The sequence below is a fragment of the Bufo bufo genome, unplaced genomic scaffold (assembly GCF_905171765.1).
Source record: "Bufo bufo unplaced genomic scaffold, aBufBuf1.1, whole genome shotgun sequence".
Lineage (NCBI taxonomy): Eukaryota > Metazoa > Chordata > Amphibia > Anura > Bufonidae > Bufo > Bufo bufo.
In genome coordinates, this window is record NW_024400466.1 from 18,246 (window position 1) to 30,586 (window position 12,341).

The window sequence follows — 12,341 nt, forward strand, 5'->3', positions numbered from 1 at the left end:
CCACAAGGAGACGTTGCACTGTCTGGGGGCAGCCACAAGGAGACGTTGCACTGTCTGGGGGCAGCCACAAGGAGACGTTGCACTGTCTGGGGGCAGCCACAAGGAGACGTTGCACTGTCTGGGGGCAGCCACAAGGAGACGTTGCACTGTCTGGGGGCAGCCACAAGGAGACGTTGCACTGTCTGGGGGCAGCCACAAGGAGACGTTGCACTGTCTGGGGGCAGCCACAAGGAGACGTTGCACTGTCTGGGGGCAGCCACAAGGAGACGTTGCACTGTCTGGGGGCAGCCACAAGGAGACGTTGCACTGTCTGGGGGCAGCCACAAGGAGACGTTGCACTGTCTGGGGGCAGCCACAAGGAGACGTTGCACTGTCTGGGGGCAGCCACAAGGAGACGTTGCACTGTCTGGGGGCAGCCACAAGGAGACGTTGCACTGTCTGGGGGCAGCCACAAGGAGACGTTGCACTGTCTGGGGGCAGCCACAAGGAGACGTTGCACTGTCTGGGGGCAGCCACAAGGAGACGTTGCACTGTCTGGGGGCAGCCACAAGGAGACGTTGCACTGTCTGGGGGCAGCCACAAGGAGACGTTGCACTGTCTGGGGGCAGCCACAAGGAGACGTTGCACTGTCTGGGGGCAGCCACAAGGAGACGTTGCACTGTCTGGGGGCAGCCACAAGGAGACGTTGCACTGTCTGGGGGCAGCCACAAGGAGACGTTGCACTGTCTGGGGGCAGCCACAAGGAGACGTTGCACTGTCTGGGGGCAGCCACAAGGAGACGTTGCACTGTCTGGGGGCAGCCACAAGGAGACGTTGCACTGTCTGGGGGCAGCCACAAGGAGACGTTGCACTGTCTGGGGGCAGCCACAAGGAGACGTTGCACTGTCTGGGGGCAGCCACAAGGAGACGTTGCACTGTCTGGGGGCAGCCACAAGGAGACGTTGCACTGTCTGGGGGCAGCCACAAGGAGACGTTGCACTGTCTGGGGGCAGCCACAAGGAGACGTTGCACTGTCTGGGGGCAGCCACAAGGAGACGTTGCACTGTCTGGGGGCAGCCACAAGGAGACGTTGCACTGTCTGGGGGCAGCCACAAGGAGACGTTGCACTGTCTGGGGGCAGCCACAAGGAGACGTTGCACTGTCTGGGGGCAGCCACAAGGAGACGTTGCACTGTCTGGGGGCAGCCACAAGGAGACGTTGCACTGTCTGGGGGCAGCCACAAGGAGACGTTGCACTGTCTGGGGGCAGCCACAAGGAGACGTTGCACTGTCTGGGGGCAGCCACAAGGAGACGTTGCACTGTCTGGGGGCAGCCACAAGGAGACGTTGCACTGTCTGGGGGCAGCCACAAGGAGACGTTGCACTGTCTGGGGGCAGCCACAAGGAGACGTTGCACTGTCTGGGGGCAGCCACAAGGAGACGTTGCACTGTCTGGGGGCAGCCACAAGGAGACGTTGCACTGTCTGGGGGCAGCCACAAGGAGACGTTGCACTGTCTGGGGGCAGCCACAAGGAGACGTTGCACTGTCTGGGGGCAGCCACAAGGAGACGTTGCACTGTCTGGGGGCAGCCACAAGGAGACGTTGCACTGTCTGGGGGCAGCCACAAGGAGACGTTGCACTGTCTGGGGGCAGCCACAAGGAGACGTTGCACTGTCTGGGGGCAGCCACAAGGAGACGTTGCACTGTCTGGGGGCAGCCACAAGGAGACGTTGCACTGTCTGGGGGCAGCCACAAGGAGACGTTGCACTGTCTGGGGGCAGCCACAAGGAGACGTTGCACTGTCTGGGGGCAGCCACAAGGAGACGTTGCACTGTCTGGGGGCAGCCACAAGGAGACGTTGCACTGTCTGGGGGCAGCCACAAGGAGACGTTGCACTGTCTGGGGGCAGCCACAAGGAGACGTTGCACTGTCTGGGGGCAGCCACAAGGAGACGTTGCACTGTCTGGGGGCAGCCACAAGGAGACCAATTATAACAATTAAATAAATAACACATTGGACCACTGACCAACCAAAAGTCCAAAAAACAGCCCCCAGCCTCTGATCAGCCTCTCATGTGCCCCCCAGCCTCTCCCTCTTATCAGCCTCCTCTGGTAACTCAAGCCACACCCCCCCCCCCCTAGTATTAATCATTGGTGGCAGTGGCCACAGGGTCCCCCCCCCATCATTGGTGGCAGTGGGCAGTGCGCCCCCGCCCTCCCTCCCCAGTATTAATCATTGGTGGCAGTGGCCACAGGGTCCCCCCCCCATCATTGGTGGCAGTGGGCAGTGCGCCCCCGCCCTCCCTTCCCAGTATTAATCATTGGTGGCAGTGGCCACAGGGTCCCCTTCCCTCCCCCCCCATGATTGGTGGCAGTGGCAGTTCCGATCGGAGTCCCAGCAGTGTAATGCTGGGGCTCCGATCGGTTACCATGGCTGGCAGCCAGGAGTCGCGCTACTGAAGTCCTGGCTGCCATGGTATGTTAGTGAGCAGTATTATACTCACGTGCGCCGTGGCCGCCGGTCGCTCCTTCTGTCTGTGCGGCGCATTGCTAATGCTTATAGCATTAGCAATGCGCGGCACAGACCTATGAGAAGCAGCGCCCGGCGGCCACGGCGCACGTGAGTATAATACTGCTCACTAACATACCATGGCAGCCAGGACTTCAGTAGCGTCTTGGCTGCCATGGTAACCGATCGGAGCCCCAGCATTACACCGATCGGAGCCCCAGCCATGGTAACCGATCGGAACTGCCACCAATGATGGCGGGGAGAGGAGGGGGACCCTGTGGCCACTGCCACCAATGATTAATACTGGGGAGGGGGGGACGCACTGCCACCAATGAAGAGTCAGAGACTGAAGAACATTCCCGGCACCCAACCTCTGAGAGGACGCTGTGATCCGCACAATTAACCCCTCAGGTGCCACACCTGAGGGGCTAATTGCGCGGATCACAGCGTCCTCTGAGGTCGGGTGCCGGGAATGCGAGTCACAGTATTCCTTCCCCCACGCCGAACTGCTGAGAGCGCCGCCGCAAGTGGCCAGCAGGTATCGGTACAAGTACTCTGCAAATGTCCAGTATCGGTTCATGCTGGGGCAGGCTGACGCAGATAGAAGCGGTCAGCGCACATGACCGCTTCTATGACGTCACGAAATACCGCGGTAATTAGGAAACAGCAATATCGCCGTTTTTTTAATACCGCGGTATATCGTGATACCGGTATATCGCCCAACCCTAGACTGCGGTGGGCTGGGCGCTAACTACCTACCAAAGGGGCCTAAACTATCCTAAACCTGACAGTCAATACTGGTGAAAAAAAAAAGTGACAGTTTACACTAGTGATTGACAGGGGTTAATTGGGGAGGTAAGGGGGTGATTTGGGGCTAAATGTGTTGTGCTCGGTGTACTCAGTGATCTGTGCTCTCTGCTGGGACCAAACTACGAAAAGGACCCAGCAGAGAGCACAGAAGCCATTTAACACATTATATTTATAAATATAATGTGTTAAATGGCTTGTGATTCGAATTTTTTTTAAAAAGCCACCAACCTGCCAGCGGTGATCATTGGCTGGCAGGCTGGTGACTAACTTCTCCTGTGACTTTTCCCAGCCCGCACTGCGCATGTGCGGGCCGGCTTGGCGCGTAGTCTCGCGAGCTGATGCGTCCAGGAGGAATAACCCGGCCGCCTGCAGGATGCATCCCTGCGTTAGGAGGTCGGGAGGTGGTTAAGGACCACAGGTTTATACCCCCCAAGTGACCAGGCCCTTTTTTACAAATCGGCACTTCACAACTTTAACGGTTTATTGCTCGGTCAAGCAACTTGGCACCCAAATGAATTTTGCCTCCTTTTCTTCTCACAAATACAGCTTTCTTTTGGTGGCATTTGATTGCTGCTGAGATTTTTCGTTTTTCTGATATTAATCAAAATAGGCCGCAATTTTCTCAAAGTCTATTTTTATACAACTTTGTGTCAGAATTTATTGTGTATATTTATTGGTTTGCTCAAAAGTTAGAGTTTACAGACTATGGTACAAAAATGTGAATTTCCGCATTTTGAAGCAGCTGTGACTTTCTGAGCACCTGTCATGTTTCTTGAGGTGCTAGAATGCCAGGATAGTATAAATACCCCCCAAATGACCCCATTTTAGAAAGAAGACACCCCAAAGTATTCGCGGAGGGGCATGGTGAGTCTATGTATTACATTTTTTTTAAATCCACAGATAAACAGCAAAAAACACACACTCAGTGCATATGTTGTACTTGGACAAATTTAAACCTAGGACCCTGGTACTACAAGACACCAGTGCTAACCATGCTGCTGCTTCGTTATATCCCTGGGGTATATGCAGTGTAGATTGTGGATTTGCCACACATTAATTTTTTTATTTATTAATTTTTTGCTCTGTTTCTGCTCCAAAATCGGTTAGGGTGGGTTCACACTAGCATTAGGGATTCCGTTATGGCTTTCCGTTATAACATGGTTATAACAGAAAATAACAGAATCCATAAGACAGAAGGACGGATCCATTCTTCTGCTCATAGACTTGTATTATGACGGAATGCAAAACTGAAGTCTTTTAAAGGCTTCCGTTTTGCATTCTGTCATAATACAAGTCTATGGGCAGAAGAACGGATCTGTCTTATGGATTCCGTTATAACCATGTTATAACGGAAAGCCATAACGGAATCTCTAACGCTAGTGTGAACCCACCCTTACTTTGCATTTTAGAGGGTGAAAATCTGCACAATTGGCATGCTGTGCAATTCAAAATCGGCACCACAAGTTAAAGCGGTTGTTTCACTTCAGCAAGTTGCATTTAACATGTAGAGCAAGTTAATACAAGGCACTTATTAATATATTATCCATATTGCTTCCTTTGCTGGCTGCATTCATTTTTTCCCTTCCCCCACGACAGCACCACAGAGAGATGGCTCCGCCTCCCAGGTCAGGAAACGTGCAGTATAAAAAAAGTGGAGCGCCTCTCCCACCTCAGTGAGGTTTCCTGTCCCTGGAGTGGGAGACCTTCAGTTTTCCCTTTAGGATCTGCCCATGACCAGGAATCCCAGAGAGGCTCTAGAGGGTTATGCGGCACATACCTGCGGGGGTCTATCGCCCAGATGTTGGGCTGGCAGGACACGGGGAGCCAGTAGTAGTCTGGGGCTGCTATGGTGCTCAGATGGCAGGTGAGTGTTTATTCCTCAATGGGAGCGAGACCACGCTGGAGATTCCAAAGAACAAGGAAACAGCCTAGGGTGGGTGTTGTATTCCGCCACTCCATAAGAGCAGGATGCCGGAAGCATTCTGGTGTAGCGTTGGCGGCTTCACAAGTAAGGCTGCAGATTCCGGTGGTGTTCCCTTCGTTCCTCTGCCTATATGTATGAACACATGTTTTCTAACATATGGTTCCGTGTCCTCCTCGTATATTAGAACCCTCTGGTGAGGAGTTCTATCCCTCCTTGTAGAAGTCATACTGAGGTACTTCATTTTTCACCATTAGGTTCTTCAGCAGATAGTGAGGAAGCCTTTAAAGGGGACGACTCTGGAAATGCCTCTTCAGCAGATGACATGGAGGGTGAACCCTTATTTCCAGTGGAAGACACTGACAAAGTTGCTAAAAGCGATACGATCCACCTTGGAATTGGAGGAAGAAAAAGAAGATAAGTTGGTGGCTGATTCAGTATTTGAGTGCCTTAGAGAGAAAAAAAAGGTGCAGATGTTTTCCCTTGCATAAAAGTATGTCAGCCATTATTGACAAAGTGAAAAAAAACTGCTAAGAAGGCCTTCATTACCAGCGGATTTAAAAGGAAGTATCCCTTTGAAGAGGAGTTGTCTTCTTCTTGGGATAAAGCCCCAAAAGATTGATACTTGCCTTAGAAACACTTGGGAGGCGGCTGCCTCCGCTTTCAGACCTAATATTGCTGCCATTGTTACAGCTAGATCCATGGCTGTTTGGTTAGAGAGACTAGAATGTCAAATTAAAGATAAATGTCCAAGAGAACAGATCCTAGCTTCCTTGCCCACCTTCCAAAAGGCGGTTGATTTCATTGCCGATGCTTCTGTAGAGGGGGTTAAGCTGGCGGCTAGAGCTTCTTCCCTCTCAAATTCGGCCTGCCGAGCTCTGTGGTTGAAGAATTGGAGAGGGCGGGGGGACTTATCCTCTAAACAAAGATTGTGTAGTATTCCTTGTCAGGGTCAGTTTCTATTTGGTTCAGAACTAGACTCTCTTGGAGAAGGCAGCAGATAGGAAAAGATTTTTATCAGGAATCCTCCTTTGCTCCCGTCAAGATATAGATGCCCCTTTCGTACATTTTCCAGATTGAAGGAATCGGGGGATAAAGACCAGAATCCCAAATCTAGAGTCACAAGAGGCAAAGGTTTCATGTTTGGGGGTTCTTCCTCCCAGCCAGGTAAACTAAAGGTTGAAATACTTGGCAGGAGGTTGGGTCAAAAACCTTTTTTAAAAAAAAAAGGGCTAAAGCTGGAATTTCAGAAAATTCCATCGCAAAAATTTGTTTTCACAAAAGTATCTCCAGAGATAGGAGTAAAAAAAAAATGTTAAGCAAACAAGTATTAGTCCCAATTCCAGCGGAAGAACAAGGAAAAGGATTCTATTCAACCCTGTTTTTAGTATAAAAAAAAACGGACGATTCTTTTCGCACGGTTATAAATTTGAAACAACTGAACAAAATCCTACTATTCAGGAAATTCAAGATGGAGACTGTGAAATCAGCGGTTCATATTCTGTTTCCTGGATGTTTTTATGGCCATCACAGACTTAAGAGATGCTTATCACATACCAATTCACCTGACTCATCAACAATTCCTCAGGGTAGCGGTGAGCATAGAAGGGGAGTTATTTCGCCTTCAATTTCAGGCTCTTCCATTCGGCCTCTCCATGGCACTGAGGATCTTTACGAAAGTGGTGGCAGATGTAGCTTCATTTATCTGAAAAAAAGACATAAACATTTCTACCCTACCTCGACAATTTTCTAATCCTAGCAGGATCTCATAAGTTGTGTGACAGCGGTGCAGAAAGTGAGGAACATCTTGGAGGGCTCATAGGTTGGATCATAAGTTTAGAAAAATCCAGAATGTTACCACAAACGAGACTATTATTCCTGGGTCTGCTCCTGGACTCTGTAGCTCAAAAGATCTTTCTGACTCAGGAGAAGGTTTTTCATATCCAGGCAAAAATGAAGTGGATTCGATCAGACCCAAAGTTAACAGTTCGGAAAGCAATGTCTATTCGACGGTCTCTGACTTCCTGTATCCCGGCTGTACAGTGGCCACATTTCCATACTTGACAGCTTTAAAGAGAGATCCTTCTATCTCTAATGAAAATTGGAAGAATCTTTAGACTCGAAGATGATGATTTCCAAAAAGACACTAATCCCTTTCCTGGTGGGAAGATTATGCAAACCTAAGCCAGGGGATTCCTTGGTGTTACCTAGACCCTGTGGTAATAAGAATGGATGCCAGCCCTTATGGATGGGGAGCCCATTTCTTGAATTAGGTCGTTCAGGGTCAGTGGTCTCCAATGCAGAAGACTTTCTCATTAAACAGAAAGGAGCTAATGGCAGTAAGATTGGCTCTAAAAACAGCTTTACCCTTTATTCAACAAAGGCATGTCAGGATAATGTCCGACAATCTCGTTACGGTGGCGTATTTAAATAGTCAGTGGGGGGACCAGATAAGTCTCTCTTTAGAGAAGCAGATTTGTTGTTCCAAGAGATGGAAGAAAAGATTGCTCCTCTCTCGGCCATACTCATAAAGGGACAAGAAAACCTCCAAGCGGACTTTTTGAGCCGTCGCAGGGGGAGTAAGCCCCGAACCCCCTAATTTTCGCAAAGATAGTGAGTCTCTGGGGCTGTCCTTTAGTAGATCTATTCTCCACCAGAAAGAACAGGAAGGTAGAGGAATTTTGCTCTCTCAATCCAAGAGAATTCCCGAAGGTGGTGGATGCTTTGCTCCAGAGATGGGACTATCCACTGGGTTACGCCTTTACCCCTCTACAGCTGATCCCTCTTGTTCTCAAAAAAAAAATCAGGAAAGAGGGTGCAAGAATGATCATGATCGCTCGTTTTGGCCAAAAATGGCAGTGTTCTCTTCTTGGATCCTCCCAGAAGTTCCGAACCTTCTGGTCCAGGGTCCCGTACATCATCCAGATGTGGCGAGGCTGCATCTCACGGTATGGAACTTGAGAGGTCATTCCTACTCCGGCCAGGTTTTTTCAAAAGCCTTAACAGCCAAATTGCTAAGGAGTAGGAAAGCGGTAACAAATGCTATTTATGCTAGGATTTGAAAAAGATTCTTATCCTTTGCGGGAATAGAGGCAGATTTATTGCCCTGTGAAATTTCTATTGTACAAATTTTAGAGTTTCTTCAAAAGGGTATCTATGGGGTTCGCTAAGAGCACTCTTAAGTGCAAGTTTCAGCCCTTTCTAGAATTTTTTTTTGCTATGAAACCTTGGTTAGTGAGATTTTTCAAAGCTGTATAGGATTGTTCCTCTGAAAGGTCCAAATTTTCCCCTGTGGGATTTGAACCTAGTGTTGAATGCGTTAACTAGAGAACCCTTTGAGCCTTTGGAGTCTTGTTCAGTAAAGATGCTTACCCTTAAGCTAGTCTTGTTGGTAGTTCTAACATCTGCTAGAAGGGTTGGCGAGATTCAATTTATCTCTATCAATCCTCCCTTTGTCAATTCTAGAAGATAGGGTGGTACTTAGGCCAGACCCAAAAATTTTTACGGAAAGTTCCGTCCAGGTCTTATAGACTCCAGGAAATGGTTCATCCGTCTTTCTTTTTTGCAGAGCCATTGGGCTCTGCAAAAAAGAAAGACTGATGAACCATTTCCTGGAGTCTATAAGACCTGGACGGAACTTTTTGTAAATTTTTTTTGGAGAGGGGGAACTTTTCGTAAAATTATGGAGAGAGGGTTTTTCCTTTTTTTTTTTTTTTTAAGATGTGAGAAGAATTATCCATTACCTAGAAGTGACCAAGGAGTGCAGGAGGCTTTTTTTTTTTTTCAGGTGTTAAGGGTTAGACAGCCTCGAAAATTTCCATTGCCAGATGGATTAGAACGGTCATTTCTCTAGCATACTCCTTTTCCGGATGTTCTCCTCTATCTCTGAAGGCTCATTCCACTCGGGCAGTCTCTACTTCTTGGGCGGCGACTGCTAAGGTATCTATTGAACAAATATGTAAGGCGGCCACGTGGTCTTCTCCCTCTACTTTCTACCGTCACTATAGGATGCAGCTTAATTCTGTCTCTGATCTTCTCTTTGGTAAGAAGGTTTTGGAAGTGGTTTCCCACCCTTAAGGAAGGTGTTTTCTCTGTAATCTCTCTGTGGTGCTGTCGTGGGGGAACTGAAAAATGATTAGTAATCGGTTGGAAGACCATTTCAGGGGACTACCTCTTGAAGCTCATCAAGAGAATGCCAAGAGTGTGCAAAGCAGTAATCAAAGCAAAAGGTGGCTACTTTGAAGAACCTAGAATATGACATATTTTCAGTTGTTTCACACTTGTTTGTTATGTATATAATTCCACATGTGTTAATTCATAGTTTTGAATCTACAATTTTCATAGTCATGAAAATAAAGAAAACTCTTTGAATGAGAAGGTGTCCAAACTTTTGGTCTGTAATAAACATATATATATATATATATATATATATATATATATATATATATATATATATATATACACACACTCTTTTTGAGGAAAATATATTACCATCCAAAGGTTATTACATCATGAAATAAAGATAATTTTTTTAATTCTGTAGAATAAGCCTGTATATGTTTAATTTTTTTGGTAAATAAATTCCATTAATCCATTCACAATGTCATGCTCTTCCAGAGGTTTTTGTAAGATATTATCAAATGCTTGGTTTACTTTTGCAGTTCTCAAAACTGAATTTGACTCAGCAGAGATCACAGGCCTCTTCACAGCATAAATGTTATAAGATGAACAGAGTTGAGAAAGACATTTAATCCTAACTTCTACAAACCTATGAATACAGAATCAACCTAATCAAACTAATAGGAAAAGTTCTTTATTCTAAAAATCTTCATCTACTTGCATATTATAAGTTATACCAGCAAGAATTAGTCTTTATGTAGAAAACTATGATTTAATTCAAGCCTTACTGACTAGTGATTTAAATCGTGATTTTAAATCAAATCCACCTTGCATGGTTGTAATGAAAAATAATAGCATTCTTAATACAGAATGCTTACTAAAATGTTGATTGAGTGGTTAAAAAATTAACTCACCTTATCCACTTGATCGCGCAGCCGGAATCATAGTCTTACTTCTTTCAGGACCTGCAAAAAGACCTTTGACGTAAACCCACTCACCGCGTGGTGACGTCGGCGCAGGTCATGCTGAATGAAGATAGTAGATATCCTTCCACATGGTGACTAAAAGAAATGGGGAATCACGCAGTTTTTTTATTTAATTTTTTTTTTCTGTTACGGCGCTCACTGCATAGGAGATTTTTATTTTATATTTTAATAGTTTGGAGTTTTCGCACGTGGCAATATGTGATATGTTTATTGATTGTTTATATATTTTATCCGTAAATTTGGGAAAAGGGGTAGAGGGCAAAAGTTGGTGCGTCTTATAAAACTAATGTGGCCCAAATGTGTAACTTGATACAGCTCAGGAGCTCTCACTAACTGCTCCTGAGCTGCCATAAAACCATGGGAGAACGGGCAGGAGGATGGACGGGAGAACGGGCGTGCAGCACTCGCAGTACCCTTCAGTGAAGCCGCCAGCCCGTGCATACATTGCGGCACTAAGCAGCGGGCTGGCGGTTTCACTAATGACCAAGTGCTGCGCCTGATCATCTCCATGTGAGCTGGTTTTGGAGTGTCCGGACCGGTACCGTAACTGTCTGCAGGCTGGTGGCCTCTCTGTATGCCATATAGTGCCGCCAGCCTGCATTACTGTAGTACAGCGCCGTTCCCCCCCCCCACAGTTGTTACTCCTCACACCCTGCCGTCGTCCAAGTGTCCTGCAGGCTGGCGGCATCTGTGTCCCATGTAGTGCCGCCAGCCTGCTGTATCCAAGTACAGGTCCTGACACTTTCTACACACACACACACTCACTCACTCACTCACTCACTCTCTCACTCTCTTCCCCCCCCCCCCCCCCCCAAGGCAGGCAGTTTTTCCTCTCCCCTACTCTACTTGTCTGGTGCAAAACTGTTGGTCAAGACTGTAAAACCACTTATTGTATATTGAAAAGTAAAGTACCCGCTCTTCTATATAATGTGGTTTGTAATGAGCAGAATGTACCAGTTCTATTTATAATGAATTTCAAAAATGATATCAGTTTATTATTTTTTTTTTTATTTTTTTTTTGCAGATGTGTTCAAAAAGCAAAGCAAGAAGCCAAAAATGGAAACCTGTTAAAGTCAATAGAATTCTTTCAAAAAGCGGACTCCATGCACCCCAGTGAAAAGCTTAAAGGTCGCATAGCAAAGCTTGAAGAAGCTCTCCAGCAGCTTGATGTCCAAAATGAGCAAGATGATGAGTTTATAGATGTGTTAGGCAGTGGGCTAATGCTCTATAAAGAACTATACAACAAGCTATTCGAACACCAAAAAGAAGGTGTTGCATTTATGTACAGACTAAACAGAGATGGAAGAAAAGGCGGTATTTTGGCAGATGACATGGGGCTGGGAAAGACTATCCAAGTTATTGCCTTCCTTTCTGGAATGTTTGATGCTGAATTGACCAATAGCGTACTATTAATAATGCCAACAACTCTAATTAGTAATTGGGTTAAAGAATTTGAAAAGTGGACTCCAGGCATGAGAGTGAGTGAATTTCATGGCACTAGCAAAAAGGAACGAAGCAGAAACCTAGAAAAAATCCAGAGAAAGGGTGGGGTTCTCATCACCACTTATCAAATGTTGATTAATAATTGGCAACAGCTTGCCACATGCAATGGACGAGAGTTTGTATGGGATTACATCATCTTAGATGAAGCTCATAAAATTAAATCCTCATCCACAAAGACTGCAAAATCTTGTTCAGCAATTCCTGCTAAGAATCGCATTCTTCTGACAGGCACGCCAATCCAAAACAATCTACGTGAGATGTGGGCCTTGTATGATTTTGCATGTCAAGGAACACTGCTGGGAACAGCTAAGACTTTTAAAATGGAATATGAAAACCCAATAATTAGGGCTAGAGAGAAAGATGCAACGCCAGGTGAAAAAGCCCTTGGTCTTAAAATATCCGAAAACCTAATGAAAATTATTCAGCCTTACTTTCTTAGGCGTACAAAGAGTGACGTTCAGCATAAGAAGGTTTTTGAGCAGCAGACAACCATTGAGCGAAATAGAACAGTATGT

General features: G+C 46.7%; 1 protein-coding gene across 1 annotated transcript; it reads left to right on the plus strand.

The window, feature by feature from the left end:
- Positions 1–5,143: 5,143 nt before the first annotated feature.
- LOC120984282 (DNA excision repair protein ERCC-6-like) lies at positions 5,144–12,335 on the plus strand (the record flags this gene model as incomplete). The annotated part of the gene is made up of 4 exons (XM_040413324.1): positions 5,144–5,161; positions 5,476–5,639; positions 6,294–6,416; positions 11,348–12,335. Coding segments are annotated over exons 1-4 (1,293 nt in total), but the record flags the coding sequence as incomplete, so codon positions are not given.
- Between the last annotated feature and the right edge of the window lie 6 nt (positions 12,336–12,341).